The 26,194-nt window shown below is 43.1% G+C and overlaps 1 protein-coding gene across 4 annotated transcripts in view; it reads right to left on the bottom strand.

Moving 5' to 3' along the window:
- TNRC6C (trinucleotide repeat containing adaptor 6C) overlaps positions 1 to 26,194 on the bottom strand; it is a 309,688-nt gene that overhangs the window by 71,334 nt on the left and 212,160 nt on the right. For 3 of the 4 annotated variants that reach the window (XM_029600392.1, XM_029600391.1, XM_029600389.1), the window contains 3 exons: positions 20,440 to 20,613; positions 17,598 to 17,744; positions 4,367 to 4,486 (listed from right to left, as the gene is read on the bottom strand). In XM_029600392.1, coding sequence (XP_029456252.1) covers positions 4,367 to 4,486; positions 17,598 to 17,744; positions 20,440 to 20,613 — 441 coding nt within the window. The remainder of the gene's footprint in view (positions 1 to 4,366; positions 4,487 to 17,597; positions 17,745 to 20,439; positions 20,614 to 26,194) is intronic. The other variant, XM_029600390.1, reaches the window with a different exon arrangement.

Raw genomic sequence — 26,194 nt, 5'->3', positions numbered from 1 at the left:
AATAGACTTTAGTGCTTCATTAAGAACTAAACAATGCACAGGGCCTAGAAGACTAATTTCACCCCCCTCCCTGTCAGGGAATCTTGGACACTAATTTACTCTAATTGACATTAGAACGATGATATCCTAAATTAGATATGAGTGATGGTTCTTGGGGCACTATTGTGGGATTCCAGCCCAAGGGTTACACAAGATTCAAAATCCACATATTACATACTAGCTACAAAAGCAAAACTCTTTCTGGCATCCATCATCAGAAGGAATCTCATGAAATACACCTGGAACTGAGGAGACCATTTGAAGAGCAAAAGGATTAATGTGAGCCCTTGCTCAAGGTGCTAAATCCAAGATAAATCCACACCATGGATCTCTGAATCCTCAATAAACGTTCTACACCTTCTAGATCTTTATGTCTGTCAACCAGATCTTCCCTTGTGTCAAACTGAATACCCAGGTACTCCAGAATCAAGAGGAAAGCAAGATGCTCTTATTAAAATGATAGGTTTGAAAGCCAGCTTAGATCTTGCAATAACTGCAACACTCTGGTTGTCACTGATTCACTTTCTTGGGCCAACTTCAGTCAAATCCACCAATCGTCCAGAAACGGATGCATCAAAATACCTTCTCTGCGCAAGCTTGCCATCACCACCATTGCCTTGGAAAAAGATTTTGAAACCATGGTCAATCCAAACAGATGTCTCCCCCCTCCCCCCCATCACTGCAAGGCAAAGATATTTCTGATGCCCTTTTATCGGGATATGCAGATACATCACCATCAGATCTAATGACATTAAGAATTCTCCTTGTCATGCTGCTACTATAACTGACTTCAGAGTCACCATCCTGAAATGGAAAACATTCAGAGGCTTGCTGAGGTACTTCAGGTCCATAAGGCGGTGAAAGTCATCTCCTTTTTTTGGTTTCTTTGGTACCAACAAAGTCAATTATGTACTGACCCTGACCCCATTAAGAGTACAGGACAGAACCACAAAAATGTCTTTCATACAGCTTTCCCTTATGAATGAATCCTTGAGAGGAAACCATAAAACATCCGACTCCTAAGATCCACTGATCTGAAGTAATGAGGACTCGCTTCTGGTATAAGACCTTTGTACTGGAGAGTTGTTTCCCACACCCAATGAATTGGGAGGGGTCTGAGAACTTCCGGACTGCCTCGAGACTCCATCCTTACCTCGCTTCTTGGAATTCCGAAAGTACTGGAATATACAAAAAGGTTCAGACTGCTGGCCATACACCAACTTCCTCAGCTTCACATGCTTGGAATCCCTAAAGCAGCTCCAAGCCGGAGATGACCATGACATCCTCTTAGGATTGTTTTTTGGACAATCTGGAGAATTTCGATTCTCCTTTGCTTTCACCAGCTTTTCTAAATCTTCTCCAAAAAGTGTTGGTCAGGTACTTGTAGCCTGGATTGGCCACTGTTAGAAACAGGCTTGATGAACCCTTGGTCTGACCCAATATGGAAATTTCTTATGTTCTTATGACTGTTTGGTCCACCTTGCCTTGAAAACCGAAACTGCTGACCAATTACATAGCTACAGCAAATGACAGGCAGCTACAATGGAAGCCATACTTTTAGTCAAAATGCAGAACAATTCATATGAGGCGTCCACGAAAAAGGTCGTCCCTGGGGGCCATCTGAGCTGCATCCTCCAGTGTCACCTCACCACATTCTAAGGAGGTTTCCTGTATGTGTTGAGACAAATGCAATCCTACCCTAGCAACAATACTGCTGCACAAAGCAGCCAGCAGCAGCCTCAGATACCTGCTTAAGCACAGCCTCTATCTTCTGATGCAGACCATCCTTGAGGGCAGAACCCCCTTCCAAAGGAATAGTGTCTTCCTAGTGACAGCACAAATGAGTGTATCCACTTGAGGAAATTCCATCTTTTCCCCCTCCTGAGCAGGGATACCCATTTTAAAATTTAACTCTGGGGTATCCCAATAAACAGATCAAATCCCCATCTATGTCACAGAAAAGCTTTAAATTATTTCCTTAAACTCAACATTATAGGGTCTTCTTCTGAGTTAACAAGACTCCTACCCTCTTTTTTTTTATTTGTTTTTTGCTATGTCCAGCATTCGTAGGGACTGTGAAACTATGGGAGAAAGCTCCTCTTTGTGGAACAACCGAACCATAGCTGAATTATCCTCGAACCTAGGGGAACATTCCGTCTCTTCCAACTCTCCCTCACTGATATTTTTTCTTAAAATCTTAGGGGGTGATTTTCAAAAGGATTTATGTGTTTAAAAAAGTGTTTTGTGTGTGTAAATGCACATTTGAAAACTGGTACAATATATTCTATTGAATTGTCAATAGGTTTTACACGCCTAAGTGCACTTTATGTGCATAAACAGGCTTTTCACAATTGCTACAATATATGCTACTTTTATGCATATAAATCCTTTTGAAAATTACCCCTTAAGGTCCATAACTGACAGATCCAAAACCACAGAACTTTCTTTCCTCCCAATCCTCCTCTACTTCTCTTTTTATTCTTTTACTCTGGATTCGCAGGAGTTGCTCCTGGGAAAGGGGGGGGGGGGGGGGGGGTCACAGGAGAGAAACCTGGAGCTACACTCTGCTCTATAGAAAAGGGCCTGATGCAAACATTTCACAAACTCCATGGGAATAAAGGTCCAGGAAGAGGAAGAAATCACATCTTCCAATGAAGAAATGGGATATTCTCCTCTTAGAACTTCACCCAGAGGAGCCATGGACTAGACCGCTGCAGTGTCCAAGACTGCCGGAACCAACGCAGAAGTCCTACTCTGAGTTACGCCCTTCTCGTGGTTCCAATATGGCCGTTGATCTCACCTTGGCAGCAAGCATTATGGCAGGAATGGCCCGCAGAGGACTCTGCTGATGTGGTTCTTCTGGGGCAGCTAAATCCACAAGCTGCATGCTCTTCCTCTCCTCCCCACAAGATTTACAGAGGCTTTTGCCTGATAGCGTGATCCACACACACTGCAAACTACTGAGCATTTTCCATACTCTTGAAGAGATGCCATCACTTCATCCTTTACCTTTCCCCCTGCCCTGCAGTGCCTCAGACAGCAAATCGTTCTTCTGCCTTTTTTTTTTTTAACACAGTTTTAACAAGCAGGGACCAGGCACAGCCAAGTGGCTCAGGAGAAGGGAGGAAAAAATAGAGAGGGAAGCCTTATTTAGGTTTTTTTTTCTTTTAAGGAGAGAAGAGACCACAGAAAGGGAGAGGAACAAGCATGCAGAGAGAAGGGGGGGGGGGGAGAGAAAGAAGGGAGGAAGAGGGGTAATTCCAGCAACTGTAGCCCGAAAAACCCTGTTTGAACAACTGGAAGCCCCCTGGTCCACTGGCTGTGTTCAACCAAGGGAGGGGGTACAAGACTTTCACCTCAGGAGCCCCATTCAAATTTCTATCTTCTTCATTAGGCCTCAGCTCACAGCACGGGATGCTTGCCTGTCATATACTGGAGACAGAGAATACTGGCAGGTTGAAGTCAGCATGGAGTCTTATAAAGGGTGATGCCGGCAAACCTGTTAAGTCTCCATCTGCTGGTTGGGAGGCAAACCCATGCATCTGGACTGGTCCGGCTGGATGAAGAAGAATATTCTTTTTACACCTCATGTTCTTTATTCTACACAAATTCTATTCCTGAAACCTTTGCAGGAAATATTTTGTCAAGAAAGCTCCACGTAAAGTTTTTCTTTTAAATCAAAATTTTGTGTTGATTTATTTAATTTTAGCATTTGGCACCATTATCCAGGTATTTTGCAATACATGAGATCTAAAGACAGACCTAGAGAGGTAAAAAAAAAAAAAAGGTAAACCACACTGCAGAGGGGTGGGAAGCTTAAGGAGTGGCCTACTGGTAAGAGCAATGATTTAAGAACTATAAAATCGGGGTTCAAATCTCACTTTCTTTGCTGACACTCCTTGTAATTTTGGGTAAGTCACTTTTTCTCCTTTTTTCCTATTGCCTTAGGTACCTGTAAGTCATTTTGGGTAAGGACTTATTGTACTGAATTCTAACTATGCTGTAAGCTGCCTTGTCAAAACATTTGGAAAGGTAGGCTAGAAATCCAAAAATTATTATTATGGAAAGGTTGAACATCAAAACTGTATTTTGTTAATTTATTATGGACAACTGGCCAGTTAGAGAAATTGAATGTATGGGGCTAACTTGCATGGAGCAATAGTTACAACCCTAAAAAAAAACTTGCTGGATTGTGTATTTTTCTCCGACCATTTACTATGTATGAGCAGTTACCTCTTCTGACTAGCCTGATATGAATGGCCAGAGAGATGTCTCCATTTTCTTTGGTCATGCTTCAAAATCTGGACAATAAACCTGTGTTACTCACCAGCTGCAGCTGATAGAGCTGGTTCAACATCGTCATATGCTGAGGATTAATTGGCGAGGTTAATAGTGCAGGATTGAGACCAATGTTTTTTGCTGCAAACTGCAAAAGCTGTGCTTGAACCTATAAAATGAAAACAAGCCACTGAATTAATAAAAAAAAACCAACCCAAAATCAAAACACATTACTTTAAGATACTTCATTTGTCAGTCCAGAACACTTTTTCATCAAAGATAGGACACCAGATATTGTTTCCTCAGTATCTTGAGGTCCAAATAAAATCAAATTTATTACATTATCTTGACAACTGAATTTTTGTTTACACTCCACAGTAGAATAAATGAAAAAAAGTAACTATTCTAGGGATGCTGTCAGCTTGGAAAAAGAGGTAACAAATAAGTATTCCCATGCCCCTGAGGGCTCTGAATGCTTACTGGGAAAGTGCTCATTCATCAAGTGAAATGTCAGTCGATGGCCCAGGATGATATATAGTTGTCATTAGAGCAGGTTTTCTAACATTTTCTATTACATCACTCTCCCTTATTTTAATTAAATGGACACACACTGTTTATAGAATGGGATTTTGAACATCTCCAAAAAATAAATCTTATTAGGATACAGACAGAAGTCGTCCAGAAAAGGGCTATCAAAATGGTGTGGGTTCTGCACCCAAAGCCCTATGAAATGAGACTAGAGAACCATAAAGGATAACTTTCAAACACCTCCGCGTGGCCACGAATAAGTGCGATTAAGGCCACATGGAGATCTACAATAGTATTTTATAACCTGCATGTATTATAAAATATGCATCTGTCGACCCTGCAACATATACAAGTATGTACTTTTACGCATGAATTTTAGCAATGCATTGAATGTGCATACTTTTCCTACCAATTTAAATAATATATGCACACTTATATGCGCAAAAATAAAGTAGGCCTTACTTGTATAAAACCCAATTTATTTGCATAAGTCAGTATATTTTAAACATGTGGGTGTAATTAAAATTACCAGTTATTACAATTCTTCTACCAATTCACCCAGCCCTTCTCCAGTTCATCAAGATCCCCGTGGTTTTTCAGCCTAAACTCTCCCTAGTTCACCCAGACCTCTTGCCCAGCCAATACTACACAATATACATGTTTTTAATTTCAATTACGCAAGATAATTAGCTGGTGTAAACTTACACAAGTTGACAAATGTACACTCAAGTTTCTTTTAAAATAGCAGCTTACATGGGTAACTGTTGGCCCCCTCTCAGAATGCCCTTTTTTGTACATGCGTATATATATGCACACAAACCTAAAGTACGTGTGTACTTTCACTGTTTATAAAATTGTAATTGCGTGAGTACAGGCCACCTATGCGCATATATAATAATTTTTACGCACATAACTGTTTGAAAATTACCTCCCAAGTATGTACACCCTAGAAGAGAGAAGAGACAAGAATATATGATATGACAGACACATACAAATACATGAAATGGTTATTTATAATGCAGACAAAGTAAATCTTTCAATGGAAAATAACAAGGTATCATGATATGAAGCTCAAAGGTGACAGACAACTGCAATATCAGAAATTTTTTTTTTCATGGAAAGGGTGGCAGGTGCATAGAGCAAGTTGTGGAGGCTAAGACAGTAAGACTTAAAAAATAGAGATTTCTTAGTTTCAAAAATGTGAATTAGATAGAGAAAGCACAACCTAGCGATACTATAGGCATGGGGGTAGCCAAAGTGGAAGGAGCATGCTAAAAATCAAGGATGGCACCTGGTTTGATCAGGCTGCATAATCTATAAATTAGGGATTTGATTGGGACTGTCTGGTACGTTAACCACAGCTGGATCTGTCTTCCAGGATGCAGACAACTAGTAGCAATCAATTGTGAGGACTGTGTAGAATCAACAACAAACTGTGAGTGGGGTCCCAACTACTATATATGGTGTCAAATTTTCAGCCTCCCCATGGTTTTATTTATTTATTTTAATAATTTTTATATACCGACTTTTCATGCAAGCATATCAAATCGGTTTACAGTAGTTAGCAATTAATCATTTAAAATTATTTGCATTTCCAAAGAAGAAAGAAGTAAATACATTATTTCATAATATAATTAACATAGCAAAATAAATAGTATAATAAAAATATACATTACCTTGGTATTAAATCAGAAGTGTAAGATGCTAACAGCTCTTGGTAGGCTTGTTTAAAAAGCCAAGTTTTAATCCCCTTTTTAAATAATTTGATGTCAGCTTCTAGTTGTAATTCCTGCGGGATGGAGTTCCATAGAAGGGGTCCAGCAATAGAGATAGATCTTTCTCTTACATTATTTAGCTGGGCAATTTTGGGGGAAGGAATTGGTAGCATCCCTGTTCCGGTTAATCTGGTGGTTCTTGAGGGGGTGTGGAAGTGAAGAGGTTAGCCATTCAATTTTTTCATTGTAGAGGGTTTTGTGTATTAGTGATAAGATTTTATGCTGGGCCCTGTATTTGACCGGCAGCAAATGAAGTTCTTTTAATATTGGGGTGATATGTTTAGATCTTCTAGTACCTGTCAAGAGTCTAGCTGCAGAGTTCTGCAGAAGTTGCAATGGTCTTGTTATATTTGCGGGAAGGCCTAAGAATAGTGAGTTACAGTAGTCTACTTACTTGTAGGCAGATTTTCAAAGGTAACTGCAAAGTTTATCTTTAAAAATCTCACAGTTGCTGGTGCTGCAAGGATACTTTTATCTAAAATAATTTGCAGGTGCATAGTATGCAGGATAAACTATGCAGGAATTTCAAAAAGAAATCAGAGTTGCCCTCACTCTGGCCTTTGTACTGGAGGGGCTGGGAAGGAAAGTTTTTAAAGGCGCTTTCTTTGCACGTAAATGGGTATTTACCCGTGGAGAATCTCTTTGAACATTTTCCCCATAAAGATGTACTATGACATGTGATATGAGGATTATTAATGACAATTTCTAAATTTTCAATTTTGTAAATAAAGCTATAACATCCCAGAGAAAGCAGAGTTGCTTATAGCAGGATATTAGTCCTTACACGAGTGACATCACCAGATGGAGCCCCGAAACAGAAAACTTATGTCTTATACCACATGTCCAGGCGGGGTCCCTCTCCAGTCTTAGAACTATATATAAATGAAAAAATAGGAGAAAATAAACTCCGCAGAGTCACGGGCAGGTTTTGTGAGGAACATCATCATACTGTCCTTGGAGAATAAGCAACTCTGCTTTCTCCGAATTCAAGCAGAATGGTAGTTCTCACACATGGGTGAATCTTTAGCTACAGACTGCTCCCCAACACAAAACAGGACTAATAAGACACCCAATCAGATGCCACTGGGCACAACAACAGTGCTGTTGATAACAGAGGGGGGAGACAGCCTGAATCCAAGCAATGGGCCCCTAGGCAAGGAGAGCTGGGTTCTACACATGAAATAGGTTCTGAAGAACAGACTGGCTGAACCTATTATCGTGTCCACCATCCCTATCCAAACAATAGTGAGATGTGAATGTGTGGAGAGAACTCCACGTCACAGCTTTGCAGATCTCCTCCATGGGAACTGTTTGCAAGTGGGCTACCGATGCTGCCATGCTCTGACAGAATAAGCCTTGACATGACCCTCAAGATGCAGTCCCCCTGGACTAGCCAATTGGATAATATCTCTTTGGCAACGGCAACGCCCAGCCTATTTCTACCAAAAGAAACAAAAATTTGGGTGGATTGTCTATGGGCTTCTGTCTGCTCCAGATAGAAGGCTAAAGCTTGCGTGCAGTCCAAAATGTGCAATGCTCGTTTGCCTTGGTAAGAATGGGGCCTGGGAACGTGTTGCCAGGATGATGGACTGGTTAAGATGGACTGATTAAGTAGGAACTTAGTGTGGGTATGCAAAACCACCCCGTCATGATAAAAAACTTAGTGTAAGGTGGATAAGTCACTAAGGCCTGGAGAGCTCGCTGACCCCGTGTGTTGAGGTGACCGCCACCAAAAATATGACCTTCCAGGTCAGGTACTTCAGGTCACAGGTACGCAGCAACTCAAAAGGGGCTTTCATCAGCTGAGCTAACACCATGTTGAGGTCCCAAGTCATAGCAGGAGACCTTAGGGGAGGCTTCAATTGAAGCAGGCCCGCATGACACCTACAACTATAGGCAGTGGTGGTATATGCCAACTGCACTAAGATGAACTTTAATGGAGTTGGTTTTTAAGCCAGCTTCCAATAGGTATAGAAGATAATCAAGCAGTTTTTGTGTGGGGCAGGAGAACTGATCTAGGGCTTTCTGCTCACACCACATGGAAAACCTCCTCTATTTCAGTCCATAGGACTTTCAAGTGGAAGGCTTTCTAGAAGCCACCAGGACCAGAGACATCTTCCGAAAGATAGAGCGGCTGCAGGATTAACCTCTCAACATCTAGGCTGTGAGCGACAGGGCCTGGAGGTTGAGATGCTGCAGCCTGCCCTGATCCTGTGTGATGAGATCTGGGGAAGCCCACAGACTGATCGGTTTCTGGATGGACAACTCCCGAAGGAGTGGAAATCAGACCTGTCTCAGTCAATGAGAGACTATGAAAATCATAGTCCCTCTGTCCTCGTGAAGCTTCAATAGAGTCTTCACCACTAAAGGAATCGCATACAGAAGATTTGTGCCCCAATGGTGGGCGAGAGCATCTGGGGCTGGTTTGCAGTCTGTCCTGTGCAAGGAGCAGAAATGAGGCACCTTCCTGGTGCAGGGGGATGAGAACAGATCTATGTCTGAGCTCCACCAGAGGTGGAATATCTGATCGCTACCTCCTGGTCCAGGGACCACTTGTGGGGTCTGAAGGTTCGATTCAGCTTGTCCGTTACCATGCTCTCCATCCCAGCCAGATACATAGCACTGAGCACCATCCCGTGGGACAGGGCCCACGACCAGATCTGCAACGCTTCCTGATACGGGAGGTATGATCCTGTGCCTCCCTGCTTGTTAACAGAAAACATGACTACTTGGTTGTTGGTCTGGATCAGGACAACTTTGCTGGACATCCGAACTCTGAAAGCCCATAGCGTGTACAAGATTGCCTGGAGCTCCAGGAAGTTGATTTGACATGAACGTTCCTGAATGGACCAGAAGGCTTGGGTGCAGAGCCCATCCACATGAGCTCCCCAACACAATTTGAATAGGAACACTCCGAAAGGAGACTCCCTGTTCCAGACTGGAAAGTACCTGCCACCAGGACAAGGAGTCCAGGAGGGACGGGATGACTTGGATATGATCTTGGAGGCTCTGTGTGGCTTGCCACCCCTGAGACTTCAGGGTCCACTGAGCTCTGTGCATTTGTAATCGTGCCAAGAGAGTAATATGGATGGTCATGGCCATGTGGCCCAACAACCTCAACATATGCCAAGCAGATACCTGCTGGTTCTGTTAAACATCTGCCACAATGGCTGCTACTGTGACAGCCCTCTGGCATGGCAGAAAGGACTTGGCCTAAGTCCAATTGAAGTTACGGACTGAGATGGGATTTTGGGTAGTTGAGAACAAACCCTAGTTCGGGCCCCTGCCTGAAACATGCTCTTGACCAGCCAATCGTCCATATAGGGAAAACCGTGTACTCCCAGTCTGCAGAGGTGCGCCGCCACCACAGCCAGGCATTTTGTGAATACCCATGGGGCAGACACGAGCCCAAAAGACAACACTCAGTACTAGAAGTGCTGTTCCCCCGCTACAAACTGGAGATGCTTCCTGTGACCATGGAAGATCTCGATGTGAGTATATGCATCCTGTTGAGGGAGCATAGCCAGTACCCTTTTTGCAAAAGGGGAATCAAGGTGGTCAGGGAAACCATCTTGTACTTTTATGTTTTTAGAAAAGTGTTCAAGGCCCTCAGGTCTAGGATGGGACAAAATCTTCCTGTTCTCTTTGGAATCAGGAAGTACCTGGAGTAAAATTCCTGCCCTCTTTGCCATGTTGGAACGGGCTCGAGCCTTCTGGCCATTAAGAGTGAGGAGAGCTCCATCAACAGTACTTCCTGATGCACTACTGGCCCCCAAATATGGGCATGGAGGGCAATTTGGTGGGATACCCAATAGATTTAATTGGTACCCCTCCCCTGATGGACAGAAGTCACTGGTTAGGGGATTACACTGGGCCACCAGTCCGTGAAGAACTGCAGCCTGCCCCTGACCGGAGGGTCCATCGCCCTGGGTATGGTCGACTGGATGATACTCCCTGTGGCCCCATCAAAACCCCATCCCCGCATTTGACTGAGGAGCCAGCTGGGACTTAGGGGCTCTCTGCTGCCTGGGATGGCCGCAAGAACTCTGATGAGTACAAGATCAAGGAGGCGGAGGATAGTATTTTCTTTGGTGAAAGGAGGACCTTCCTTGGCCCCTGACTCAATGGCCTCCTGGAAGACGACGATGGGTCTGGAGTGCAGGCAGAGAATTGTTTTGAGGGTCTCATGACAGTCCCGAAGTTGGGCCACAGCATCCCTCACCCTATCTCCAAAGAGAGCTCTCCTATACATGGCAAATCAGTGAGTTGTTCCTGTACCTCCGGTTGGAGATCCGAGGCCCACAGCCATGCCATTCTGTGGGTGCTGATTTCCACTGCAGACTCTCTATGCCATATCGAAAACATCATAGGTCACATGGGCCTCATGTTTTCCACACTCCAAACCCTTGCACAACAGTGACATGAGGATGGTCCTGCTGCTGTTGAGGCAGTTGTTCAGCCATCTCCTGCACCTGCTTCCAGATGTCCCACGAATACTGGCTCATATAGAGATGGTAGGCAGCGATGTTGGGCAATAAGCATGGCACCTTGGAACACCTTCCTCCCAAGAGCATCCCCTGGGGAAGGACCACATCGCTCTGTGGTCCTTCCCCAGGGGCAACGAGTGGTGGGTCCGAGAATGCTGGGACCTCTTTTGAGGGCAGATTTGATCACCACCGATTGGTGGGGGCAGCTGATGCTTATCAAATCCGACAGCCTTATGGATGAGGTAAACTGTGAGGTAGTGTTCCCAAATTCTCAGCAGCAACTCCAAAAGGATCTCGTGTACCGGGACCACCACAATTTCTTTAGGAGCCTCCACAAATTGAATGATCTTAAGCATATTGTGCCTGGCATCATCCTCCATCAACAGCTGGAAAGGGATGGCCTTTGCCATCAGCCTCACAAACCTGTGAAAGTTAAGTCCTCAGGCGAAGCTTCCTTTACTCCTCTGGAGGAGAAGGGTCTGATGGGAGACCATCCAAGTCCTCGCTCGGAGAACTCCGCCTGATCATCCCCCCAGGAGTCATAGGGACCCTCATCCTCACTATGTCACAGGGCATGGGGACCTAGGTGTTTGGCCTATGTCCAGAGGTGCAGGCACCGATGGAACTGGACAGGGGGGCTACAGTCCTTGGTGATTCTGCCAGCCTTGGTGGAGCATCCTCCTCCTTGGAACCAGCAATAACCACTGTAATTGGTTGAAGGAGACCCCAGTGCCCAACCAGGCATAGGTGCCAGCTCAGGAACAAATGCCAGCTGGTTAGGTAAGGCACCAATGAGCACACAGCTTCTCCAGAAGAGCTACAAGAACGGGCAGTACCGGCTCCCATTTCATCGTTGCCACAGGACTGTGGCCGTGCAGTTCCCACTCCACCACCAGCTGGACTCAGCACTCCAGCTGTTCCTTGAACGTTGCCGATGCCAACTCAGACTGAGAGGAAGAAAGGGTGGCCAGATCTTCCTCAAACCCCCAAGGGGGACTGGCAACTGGCACCAGGAACAGTGAAGACCGTCGCTTACCCTGGGCATCGATGGAGGACTGGCGCTCCTTGGGGGCATCGTGGCAAAAGCCAGTGCATCCCTGTGCCTAGTATTCTGCATCGACGGAGAATGGTGCCGATGCTTCTTGGTCTTCCCACGATACTCTGCCCGGTATTTCCCTAATGCTGAGGTTGAAGATGATGAACCTGGCATCCTTGATCCTCTGGAGGTAGACAGTGGTTGTCCCTGTCCACCAGCGACTTCGATGGAACAGGTGAGCCTGCTGATGTCATATCTATTGGTGTGGTTCCAACGTCAGGTGCCGATGCCGCAGTCAATGGGTCAAGCTTCTTCGACCCGAAGAGGTGCTCCATCTTATCAAGCCAAAGTTGACGTCTCTTTCAGGTCATCCAGTTGCAAAAGTGGCAAACCTGGACATCATGTGATGCCCCCAGGCAGAGGATACAGATATTATGTGGATCAGTGATAGACATGGTCCGCGGGCACTGGGGGCATCAGCGAAAACCGGATGTGGCTATGACGGAGCAAAACAAAAGGGCCAAAGGACAGAACAGTGGCGGCAAGCGTCGATAACCAGTGGGTACTGTGGCACTGCCACCAAGGGGGAATAGACTGTGAAAGTAAACTTACCCAAAGACATCAAAAACCCTGACTAGGGACACTATGGGAAGGCACAGAGAGGGACCCAACGACGTAACAGAGAGAAAACAAATTGCAAAAATGCAAAAAAGAAGTTTTCCACTAGGCCAAAAAGCCCAAAATTTTGAAGAACTAAATCAACCGCAAGGCTCACATTTCCACAGAAGAGACTGAAGAGGGATCTTGCATGGACGCGTGGTACAGGGCATGCTGAGCATGATCAGTGTGCCTAGTCAAATTTTCTAGAAACTTTGACATATGGTTTTCTGCACTGGGCTCCATCTGATGATGTCACCCATGTGTGAGGACTACCATCCTGCTTGTCCATGGAGAAAAGGAAACATTACCTCTCACTCTCATTGAGATTTTGGATTCTGACTAATATGGAATTAATATGCCTTCTTCGGGCAAGCAGCCAAAAATCTAACATCGCACAGACAGAAAGCATTATTGGGAGGGAACATGGACTGGCCTGACTGTTCTAGAGGAAAGGAAATTATCAGATAAGTAGTAATTTCACCTTCCCCTTCATCCAATCAGGCCAGTCCATTATCAATGGGATGTACCAAAGCCACTCCGTCACAGGGCGGAAATGCTGCTTGTGCAATACTACCAAGGCAAAAGAGCCAACCCCTTTTACTTGGCCACCCAGATAATAATGCTTATAAAAGGTATGCAAGGATGACCAAGTTGCCACTCTGCAAATCTCCAACGGAGTTACCAACTGTAGGTTACGCTCATGAAGTAGCCTGCACCCTTGTGGAAAGTACCTGAATCCTCTTCAGTAGAGGAACATTAGCCTCCAAATATGAGGCCATGATTACCTTCTTAAGCCACTGTGCCATGACCACTCTAGAGATCGTTGCCCCTTTTTATATGCCGCTAAAGAGAACAATGAGATAGACCGAATTTTGAAGCTCAGTGGTTAGCTTGTGACACCATTAAAGACATCTTCATACATCCAAGGGACAAAGATGTGCATACTCTGCCGCATTCTCCTTCTTGTCTACGGAAGGCAAGGAAACAGACTGAATCATATGGAAACTGAACACCCTCTTTGGAAGAAAGGATGGTACCGAGCTATACGGCAACAAGGAAACTTTGAGTAAATAACATTAAAATATGGGGGGCATTGGATGCATCAAGGATGATCCGAGTTGGTACATAAGGTACGAAAGACTTAATGAATGAGATACTGAGTTAACTTGATACAACATACCATGCTTGCTGGGTGCCATGAGACAGGTTACGGTGAAATTGGTATGGCTACCCGGGAGGTTCTGGGAACGCTGATTTAAATAACCATGTTTTGAGTTTTTTTTTTTTGAAGGAAATTGCCCAGGGGTCTAGTCGCAGTTCTGGAGGGAGAGAGTTCCAATGCGTGGGGCCTGCCGTGGACAGGGCTCTGTTCCTTAGAGATGATTTTGCTTGGGGGGGGTGTAGAGTGCCTTTGTAGGCTCTTCTAATCGGTCTGACCGAGGTGTGAGTGCGCAGCTGAATGGTGAGATCAACAGGGGAGAGTTTGTGTAAGGTTTTGTGTAAGATGGTCAGAGCTTTATAAAGTATTCTAAACTTGATAGGGAGCCAGTGGAGATTGTAGAGGATAGGTGTGATGTGGTCGCTCATTTTTGAATTCGTCAGGGTCCTGGCAGCCGAGTTCTGTAACATCTGCAGGGGCTTGATGGTGTTGGCGGAAAGGCCCAGGAGCAGGGAGTTACAGTAGTCGATTTTTGTGAGGATGATTGATTGTAGTACCAATCGGAAATCTTATCTTCAAAGTTATTATATGTTTAAGGTTCTATGTAACGCACTCATGCAAAGTTATTGTTCAACTGTAAACCGGTTTGATTTGTATCCCATACAAGAAGATCGGTATATAAAAGTTAAAAAATAAAAAAAAAAGGAAACTATCTTTAAGGTGAGCAACTATAGGAAATGCTCTCAACAGGAGAGATAAAGATCTCAAAGGGAAACCAAAACCCAAACAGAAGGCTGGATGTGCTTGCCCCCTGGAATGGGAAGCCAGAAGCTGACTTGAAATCCAGTCCCTGTAACCAGAGAAAGTTGTCATCTGCACCTTTAAGGTATTAAGGACAATCCCTTAGAGAGGCCTTCCTGTAAAAATTCTTAAAATTGGCACAGTTGTGTTCCAGCACACACTTAAGGCCAGAGCACCAAACTTCAAGAATTTTACACACACGTATGTAAGCTAGGAAGTTGAGGAAAAACAACAAACAAATCCAAGGTCACCCGGAAGGGATGGCTGCCAGGTATACTTACAGATAACATGCCATGCGAATGCCATCTGCAGCGACCCGCCAGCCAACTCCAGAAGGTAAGCTAGAGAAAAAAATGCACCCAAAGAATTTGAAGGAAGTCTGGTTCCTCTCACTGCTTCATGGAAACAATATGGTCACTGGCACCTTGAGATATCTAGCAGGAAAGAAAGACTGGAGCCGTCCTGGACAAGGACACGGAACGTCCCGTGGCCACAAATGTTGTGTACTGCATTTAACAGAGAGGTATATAGATGAGATCTTCAGGGACATAGTAGCCAAGTCCCAACTCCAGTCTGGCAGCCCTGGTGCCGCCTTGGAGGAGAAATGTCTCATGATTGGAAAGCAGAGAAGGCCATCGCGGAAAGATTAAACAATTTCTTTACTTCGGTGTTTACTGAAGAGGATATTGGAGAGATTACCGTTCCCGAGAAGGTTTTCATGGGTGGTGATTCAGATCAACTGAACCAAATCACGGTGATCCTGGAAGATGTGGTAGGCCTGATTGACAAACTGAAGAGTAGTAAATCACCTGGACTGGATGGTATACACCCCAGGGCTCTGAAAGAACTAAAAAATGAATTTTCAGACCTATTTCAATTAATTTGTAACCTATCATTAAAATAATCTGATGCACCTGAAGACTGGAAGATGGCCAATGTAACCCCTATATTTAAAAAGGGATCCAGGGGTGATCCAGGAAACTATAGACCGGGGAGCCTGACTTTAATGCTGGGAAAAATCTTGGAAACTGTTATAATGAATAAAATCACAAAACATTTAGATAGACATGGTTTGATGGGACACAGCCAACATGGATTTACCCAAGGGAAGTCTTGCCTCACAAATCTCCTACATGCATATATATTCATTGTGGATATCCTGAAAAACCTTTTTGTTCTACAGGTTATATCTTTCCCTATGCACTCTAGTATTGGTCTAGCTCTGGCCACTGTATTATCATACATTAGATATGATCACCATAATGCATCTGTCCTGGTTGGTCTATGCTAGGACATCCCTCTACTTGCCCCCTTCATTATGTATTGCTCCCTTGTTATATCAGTGCCTAAGTACAAAATTTAAATGTTTCACTGCCTTGGAACACAATTTTGAAAGACAGTGGAAACTAAGAAACCAGATATTCAGAGAGACCTGACAAATACTGGTAATGATCCTAAATCAGTCTTCATTTAACTGTTCCTTCCACACATCTGAAATCTAATTTAAAAAAAAAAAAAAAAAAAAGATTAAAACAGCAAAATTGACTGTTTTCAACTACCTTGGAACACATTTTAAAGTGGACTAAACACTGCTTCCACAAAAATAGTGTTCCTACTGCCTCAAAACTGAACATTTATCTTTCAAGTAGTTTCAAATGCACTGCAGTTAAGTTGGAACTATTTTTAGAGAAAGGTACAGAAACCTATTTTTGACCCATGTATAATGGAAACCAGCACCCCTAATTTCAACACCTATGATTAAATACTATTAACTATCCTTTCTAGCAATGTGGAGAAAATAATTGCAAAAAAAAATCTATTTTTTTACCTTAACACTTGTTTATGCTAACCTGATTACATAATAAAGTAGATGACAGCAGAAAATGACCAATTGGCCTATCCAGTTTACCCACTTATTCCTTCTATCCACACAGCTGAGGGTAATCCCAGCTGCCAGCTGTAGGAGCTTAAACACTGCTAGGATATTACTTCTTATCCAAATCACTTTTTGTTACCTTCCTGTTTGGTCTTCTCCTATCCGGATAGATGAGCATACAAACTCTCACACTTAATCCATCACCTCCCCTTTCCCTCATGATTTACCACCAAACTTTGTGAAGCTAAACAGTTACTAAAACTGGTGAGGCTATTGCCCAAATATCCAGTCTTCTAGGCTATGCTGAATGGTGCTCAGCCACCACCAACTTGCAGGCACCAACCTGCTTAATTTCTGGGGTGCTGTAGCCTTCTGGTACTAGACCAGCTACACGTGGACTGTAGCATTGCTAGGTCATGCTTCCTTCTCATTTTTCCTTTATCACCTTGCTGGATGATACCTGATCACCATCAATCTGCCAGTACCCCCCTAGTTGGTTTGGTTAGAACAAGTGTGGTGCGTAATGCAGGATTTCAGTTTGTCTTACAGAGTTGCAATGAATGAATGAGCCTTTACTTTGGCTTTGTTTGTCCTTCCCTTTTAAGAGCAATCAATCAAAACAGGCTCAAGCTTTGTCTGGTCTGTCCATCTGCAAAGGACACATCTGTTTTGATGGACTTTATATAACAAAAGAATTGCAAACTGGGTCAGACCAAAGGCTCATCTCAGCTATTATCCTGTTTCCAACAGTGATAAACAGTGGGTTCTTAGAGGACGTGTATTTGAAGTAAGACATATGCAGAGCTGACAATCTGCTGTCCTACCCTTTCAGTTTCTGCCAATCATAGATGCATCTCTGATTTATGTTAAATAGCCTGGCATCTTACATACATTTGTTTAACTCCTATAGCCTGGAACAGTCTGTCCACACTTAGTGTTATATGAAGCACAGTCTGACCTGAGGGGATAGAAACTGAGGCACTTGAGCACGAAGACTAGGCTGGGATGAGTTAAGAGGTTGCACTGGCGGTTGCTGCGGCTGTTGCATCGTCCTGGCTTGTGCTGCTCCGCTATTGCCAAACATACCCAGATTGCCACTCGGTATCTGCAGGGAGAGGACACATATGAAATAAACCGAACTATATGAAATTATCAATTCACTGTGCAAACTTACTTTTCTGTTGCATTTTATTTCATCAAAATATAGTGACATAAATAGAAATATATATATATATCTTTTTTAAATTAAACATTTAATTTACACTTAGATTTGTTCTGGTTTCTGGTACTGCTTACTTATTTATCTTAACATAGTTATAAAGCCATCACCCTGTAGTTGGGATTTTATGTGCAGAAAAAAATATGTTTTTGACACAAGTACAGAAGGTTTGCATAGGTGCTTTAAGGCAGCAAGTCGTTTGAGTAAGAAGCGTGTTTTGGCGGTTTTTGTGGTAAAGATGGACATTTTCATTAGGTATGAACAGTGCTGCACATTAAGAACTATGGAACTACTGCTTCCCTGTCCTGATGTTTCAGAAATGCACAAACTGGCTAGCTCTTGCTTAGTACATATCTTGAAGTATTTATTGTAACTGTTTTTGCTAGACTTCTGTCTATCCACTTCCTATTATGGTGCTGTAAGTACAGAAGCAGAACTTCAGAAGACGACAAACAAGTAATGCTTGTATGTTCTACTACCTTGGTCTGCTGGTGCTACAAAATCCATTTTGGTATTTAAAAATCATTGCAGCTTAACTCAGAAGTACTTATCTCCAATGCCAAGAAACTAAAAGTTCTTAAACACAAAAATGGGAAAAAACCTAGCAAGCAGAATAAAGTCAGCTTTGTTATTCTAAAGGAATTCAAAATCAATGCTGTGCCAACCTGGTAATTCTTAGAAAATGTATTCCAATTTCCTACAAATGGAAATTTTGTTCTGGTCCCAGAAAAATAAATCTTGGGTTAAATATAACTATTAGAGTAATTTCCCCTCTAGAAATACATAAACCTTTAACTAGGGAGTGGAGGAAGGAAGGGGAAGATGTTAACTGTCTTTCTCCTTGACAATTACAGAAAGTATAGGAAACAGCTAGAGAGTCTGGTTGAGAAATTAAAAACACTATGAACAGATGTGATTTAATCAGCAATATTTCCCCAAGAGTTTACAAACACAAATGCAAACCCTGCCGAGTTTACATACACAGCAAACCCTGCCTGAGTTTACATACACAAATGCAAACTCAGCCCAGACTCCACCCTCCTCCCTGAACATCTCTTCCTAATGTGCTTAAAATTACACACTATGGAGGTAATTTTCAAAGGAGTTATGTGCATAAATGTAACATACTATTGTAGCAATTTTTAAAAGTCCAATTAAGTAAGCAAAGTGCATTTTCATGTGTAAAACCTAGTTTTAAGTGTACAAATCCTTTTGAAAATTACCTCCTCAATAAAGGGTAGATTTTAAAAAGGGGCATGTGCACATGTACACCTGATTTTATAACTTGTGCGCTTAAGTTATAAAATCAGGGGTTGGCGCGCGCAAGGGGGTGCACAATTGTGCACCTTGCGTGTGCCGAGCCGCACTGCCTTCCCCCGTTCCCTCCCCCCTAACCTGACCTTCCCACCCCTTCCCCTAACCTTTCCTCCCCATAGCCCTACTGTAAACCCCCCCCCCCAAAAAATTTTATTTTACGTTTTGCGCCTGCCTCTGGGGTAGGTGCAGGTTGCGTGCGGCGGCAGCCTGCTGGCACGCGATCCTTCAACACAGTGGCAATGGCCACTGTGTCTGAGGCCTCTGGCCCCGCCCCTTTAGTAAAGCCCCGGGACTTTACACACAGACGGGCCTTTTTAAAATAGGCCCAGTGCGCGTAACCTTTTTAAAATCCGGCACGGTGTGTAATTTTATGCACATATTGGGGTAGATTTTCAAAAACGGCGTGTTGGCGTACTTTTGTTGGTGCTCCAGGCACCAACAAAAGTACGCGGGATTTTAGTAGATACGCGCGTAGCCGCTAAAATCCTGGATCGGCGCGCGCAAGGCTACCGATTTCGTGTAGCCGGTGCGCGCCGAGCCGCGCAGCCTACCTCCATTCCCTCCAAGGCCGCTCCGAAATCAGAGCGGCCTCGGAGGGAATTCGCTAACGCCCTCCCCTCACCTTCCCCTCCCTTCCTCTACCTAACCCACCCCCCCGGCCCTGTCTAAACCCCCCCCTACCTTTGTTGGGGGATTTACGCCTCCCAGAGGGAGAAGTAAATCCCCGCGCGCCAGCGGGACGCTGGCGCGCCTAGACGCAACCCGGGGGCGGTTCCGGAGGGCGCGGCCACGCCCCCGGACCGAAACCACGCCCCCGGGCCCGCCGCGTCCCGCCCTGAAAATGGCGCGCCGCTCGGCCCCGCCCCCGACACGCCCCCCTCGGAAAACCCCAGGACTTACGCAAGTCCCGGGGCTCTGTGCGCGCCGGTAGGCCTATTGAACATAGGCGCACCGGCGTGCAGGGCCCTGCTCGCGTAAATCCGGGCGGATTTACGCGAGCAGGGCTCTTAAAATCCGCCCCATTGGTTGCAAAATTGTCAACAAGGCCATTTCTGTGCACACAGCACAGTTTTATCTGCAGAAGTTCTTTTTAAATTACCCTCCCTATGTGTATCAATATGAAAAAATCCAGACGACTGTATGAAGTTAAAATTGAGTAATATTAACAGATTTAAAACAAAAGGAAAAAAATGATTGTATACAGAACAATATTTTGGGAAAAATGGCATTAGATTGTTACCTCTTACAGAAAAGTTAAACTTACCTGTCTAGAAGAATTCAAGTTTTGCATGCCCAGCCCTGTGGCAATCCCGCCCAGGGTCTGATTAGGGAGTGCACTGTTTGAAAGGGGGAGTTTCAGGCTTGGTGAAGGCAAAAATGGTGAAGAAGTGGGCTCTTCCACTAGGCCGCCATCCTGATTGGAGAAAGAAAGGGTGAGCTGTGTGCAGTGTCCACCAACAGACAAAGCACAAAACAGTTTCCCAAGGAAATAAAATAAATAAAAATGAGCATGGATTAAAAAAAAAAAAATTAAAGCATGAGTAATGAAGAAAATAAGGATAAAATAAAGAAAAGACAAAAGACAAACAGGGTTAAGATACTTCATTTTTGTTTACTCTTTCTGGTTCACAGGCATGCAACTAGCTTTCCCCTGCTGAAGCAGTTACCGACTCCAAGAATAAAAATTACGTCTTGTGCTTTTTTCCCTTGTTGCACAGATAACTACATATAATGATTGGGGATGAGAGATCTTACAGTTTTGTAGAGTAACTGCTTCAGCAATATATATATGATAGAAACTGTGACTGCAGGATTAACTAGCAACTGGGTCTGTCTGGTAAGTTTCAAGCATAAAAATAAGACGACGACGACCTAGTGGAAACACAGTGTTCATGCAATCGGGTCTGTCTGGCAGGTTATGCAGAGGACCTAGGAGGCTGGCTGTTTAGGTAACATCCATTCTAGTATTAGCAGCTATTTAGATCATTACAAAGCTTTATGATGAGACTTGGAAAGGAACAGGTGCTGGGGTGAACTAAGGGGCCGATGCAATAAAGTGCGCCCAGCCTAGCGAGCAGTTCGATGCCTGTTTTAGACGAGTATCCTTAACCCCCCGATGCAATAAGGGGATAAGGCATTGAAACAAAAGCTTGGCTAATAGTGCTCATCACACGTAAATGCCATGTAGATGAGGTTATTAGCTACTACCTCGCAATGCAAAAAATCCCTGTGCACTCGAGGTGCACTTTTTAACTTGTAAAATTTTATGCCTGCCCTGGTGCAGGCGTAAAGTCTTTACGCACGTCAAGAGCTCAACTTAAAAAAAAAAAAAAAAATTGCTTATCTGTGGTTCCTCCTACTTAGTATCGTCATGATACTAAATAGGAAGAACCACAGAAAGCAGCATCATCCCAAAAAAAAGGGTCGATGTAAAAAAAAAAAAAAAAAAGATAAAATTTCAGGGCACACAATATATACGCTCTGGGCTGTGTATATTGTGCGTGCATATTGTGCTGGGAAAATATCTGCTGTGGGAAAAAACAAACACTTGTAAATTGAGCGTCTGTTTTCCTAACCCGCGCACAGCCACGTCTCCTGGGCGCCGATTGCCATGGATGTGCTAAAGATGTACAATTTATTCCTAGTGAGTCCGTTTTAACGCTGCAGCTCATTTACATATTGTACTGGGTGCCCAGGAGAGGTGGATGTGTGCCCATTAAACGTGCGCCCAGTTTGGCCGCACGTTTTTTATACGTACTTTATTGCATCGGCCTGGCAATGGGGAATCTGTATGCCCATCTGTCCGAGATGATCGAGTACAAATGAGAAAGATGACAAAAACTGTCCTGGGATAGGGAATCACTTAACAAGTGATCATGCTCCATGGCTGACTGCTGGGATTTATCCTTAGCAATGTGGACAGCAGCAAGTTGGCAAATTAAATGGGTTGGGCTGTTTTTTTCCCTGTTATCTACCATGTTTCTATGTTCATTACCTACAGCTCAACACTATGGTGAGGGAAAATTACATTGTGCTTTGCTAGCTCAGGACTAACAGTATAGGGAAATACCTACAGTACCTGAATGTAAACTGATGTGATGTGTCTGATCGAATGTCAGTATATAAAAATTATAAATAAAAAAATAAAATAAAATAATTCCTATCACACAAAAAAATAAAAAGGTAATTTCACAAAATCTAAATCATGTGTACTTTTCTTTCCTCCACTATCATTGCTGAAAATATGTGTATAACAACCTTTACTATATAATTAACCTTTTTTATACAATTTTTCTAGTAATGTAAAAGTTCAGGGCTCACAGGGAAGGTCTGTAAGAACTGTGACACTGCAGTTATTAGACTATGACAGAGGCTGTGGTAGTAGCTCAAAATGAAAACTACATCAATAGACATGGAAACAAATAAAACCCTTGATTCTAATTTCCTTTTGTGCAAAGAAACACATCAAGAGGATCCTGGGCATCAACTTCCAAATACTGCCCCTCCTAAATCTCCAGTTTATAGTTAATAATGCACCAAAATCTAGCCACATTAGCCTAAGAACATGTCAAACGGAAAAAAAAAGAGAGAAAGAGGGAGACCTGACAACCTACTTCCAGATCTGACATTTTACATGCTTTTGAGATGAATATCAAGGGATCATCATAGTCTGGGTTGAGATCCAATTTATGACTATTCAGCTGTTCAGAAAGTATGCAATGCTAATCCCCTGCATAGTCCAGTTTCAACTGGACAGCAGATATCTAACTTTATTTTAATGCTGATGGCATTAACAAAAATAGCATCCCAATTTCACCACACCACTAAATCTACTGAATGGAACACACAAGAAAAAATATGTAAAACCATAGGAAAATATAAAAAAGTGGAACTCTTATCCTCAGCATCTTTCGTACAAGAATTTCTATAATGAAGCAACTTTCTTGTAAAATGCTGTAACTCATTTTTCATTTGCTCCCATTTTAAGAAAATCTCCTTTTTAAACCTTGAATAACTCTGCTACAAGACAACTAGACCTAGAATCTTCAAGTTCTACCTATAGTCTGCCTCTGAGAAAATTGAGAAAGGGAAATTTAAAAATAAATAAAAGCTTTCAATTTTTAAAACATGTATCATGTAAGGCAGTGATCCCCAATCCTGTCCTGGGGGCCCACCAGCCAGCTGGGTTTTCAGGATATCCACAATGAATATGCATGAGAGAAAATTTGCATGTTATGGAGGCAATGCATGCAAATTTTCTCTCATGCATATTCATTGTGGATATCCTGAAAACCCAACTGGTTGGTGGGCCTCCAGGACAGGGTTGGGGACAACTGCTGTAAGGAACTGACCAGTCATACAAACACAAAAGACAACTTAGTTGAAACACAAAAATACAGCACTGCATATGACATTTAAAAGTATAAAAAATCTGCTAGAGAAGTTTATAAGTACATTGTTTATGAAAGCAGTCTTTTCAAATAAGTGTTTGGGGTAAACCAAAGTTTGTTGCTGCTTTATGTCTTTCAGTCAAAGATATACTATGTATAGTCAGGACAGCTAGACCTGGATTTGGGAGATGTATTTAAAACTGGCTGTTCAGAGCTGCAGAGGTTGGGCTTATTATGGACATGATGTCATCAGTCACTGAGAAACAGTTGGCTAGGGAGGGAATGCGTGTAGCATGAGCTACTTTCTAGCACCCATGGCCAATGAAAGCAAGAACATCTCGTGCCCGAGAGCTAGATTCCTGTTGTGTGTTCAAGGCCAAACAGATCAAATAGAAAGTGGTATTATCTGGTAATAAGAAGCCAAAAAGCAAAAGGTCTGAGCTATAACATACAGATACATACACATATACACACACACACACACACACACATATATATACATATACATACAAAAACACACTATGCTGAATGGGAGCTATGTTCTTCAAATAAAAAATCCTTATAAAACTAACACTTGGTATGGACTTGAACTGACCATTAAAAACATAAGATGTGCTATACTGGGTCAGACCAAAGTCCATTGAACCCAACATCCTGACTCCAACAATGACTATTCAATAGCACACCAAAGTTACAGGCACAGATTTTGACAGGAAAGGACCATTTGCCTACAGTACAGCCACAGGTCTTACTCGATCTTTTCTAGTCTCTCTCCCTTTGGGGCCGATGTAATAACATGAGTCCGGAAAACGGATGCTCAGTATAGAGCACCTGCTTTCCTAACACGCTCCCAGGCACCTCTCCTGGGTGCGCGATTCAATATTTAAATGAGGGATCGAGCTGCCAAGGAGGTGCTAGGGACAAATGTGCACCCAAGAGAGGTGGCTGTCAGCGGGTTAGGAAAACAGATATGTCCCTAACCTGACTGCTGGCACTTAATAAATAAATAATTAAAATAAAAAAACCTTTTGGTTCTTCCAGCTTAATATCATACGATATTAAATCAGAGGATGTACAGAAAAGCATTATTTTCTATTTCTGTACACTTTTTTGGTGTAGGGGTTGGGCATACATGTCTTTTTTACATCTGGGGAGAATAACTAAGAGCCTCATCAACATGCATTTGTATGTGATGAGCACTATTAGTTTCGCAGGGGTGGGAGGTTTGGATACACTTTTTGGACGCACAAATCCCCTTATAGTTTAAGGGGCTGTAAATGCACTTCCAACCATGGATTAAACCGTGCGCTCAGCTGACCGCACTATTTTGCATCAGCCCCTTTATGTCTATCCCCTGCAAGCTTGAATTGTGTCTGTTTTGGCTTCTATAACCTCTGTTGGCAGTCTGTTCCAGGTGTCCACCACCTTCTCAGTGATAAGGTATTCTCTCACATTCCTTTTGAGATTCTCTCTCCCATGGCCTTCCAAAATACCAGCAAGCAGCATTGCAATTTATTCAAAATACAGTTGCATGGCTCATTATTGTTCCAATCTAGCGGATCACAACACAATAAAGCTTATAGTACTTCATTATTTAGCATTCAGTTTAAGACAGTAGTTTTGACCTTTAAAAACTTCCAGGAGGATGAACTATTCTATTTGAAGAATACACTGCATCCTACTTGATCGCTGCATTCTGCAAGCCAATTGCTTTTAGATATGCCATCTTTTAAGGGCTGTCGCTTGAAATATTTTCACAAGTGGACTTTTTCAGGCACTAATCCCATACTAGCCTGTTTCATCCTTTCAGAAAAAGGTTAAAACATTTCAGTTTAGACAGGCATTTCTATCTAAAACTTAAGTATTATTTCCTCCTTGATATGACTAGTGTTTTATCTTTTTATCAACATTGTAGTGGTATATATTATATTTTGTATAATGTTTTTATATTATTTATTGTTTGTATTATGACTATGTAATTTTATCATTGTAATTCACCTTGATCAGATTTACTGTAAATAAGCAGAATAGAAACTTTTTAAATAAATACAGTTGTGATCATAAGTTTACATACCCTGGCAGAATTTGCAAGATGAGTAGCATTTTAAAAAAACATCAGTCATCAGACAAAACACGTCTGTTATTTTTAATGTGTTTCAAATTAAACTATTATGCATCTACCAAGTAGTCCACCAGTTTGCCCAGTTTGTCTCAAGGTCATCCAGACCCCTCTGGGTTCTTCAGCCTTCACTCCCTCCTGTTGACCAGGACTCCTCAAAGCAATTTATGCAGATTTACACCTCATGAGGAGCAACAGTACATATATGTGGCTAACAAGCTGTCACGTGTTGCATCTTCCGGTTTTACAATACGGCTCTACGTGTGTAACTGTTGGCCCCACCCCAGAACGCCCATGCCCCTCCCCCCTTTTCTCTTTTAGCTCCTGCATATTTGCGTGTAATTAGCGACTTTTAAAATCCGCGTCGCCCACATATTTTCATACATGGGCCTTTTAGCACAAGGGACGCTTTTACAATTTGGCCCTGTTTGTACCAGAGGTAATGGAGGGTAAAGTGACTTGCCCAAGGTCCAAGGAGTGGCACTGGGGTTTGAACTTTGGTTTCCCTG

This window comes from Rhinatrema bivittatum, chromosome 4 (assembly GCF_901001135.1).
Source record: "Rhinatrema bivittatum chromosome 4, aRhiBiv1.1, whole genome shotgun sequence".
NCBI lineage: Eukaryota > Metazoa > Chordata > Amphibia > Gymnophiona > Rhinatrematidae > Rhinatrema > Rhinatrema bivittatum.
This window is presented reverse-complemented; position numbering and strand designations above follow the sequence as displayed.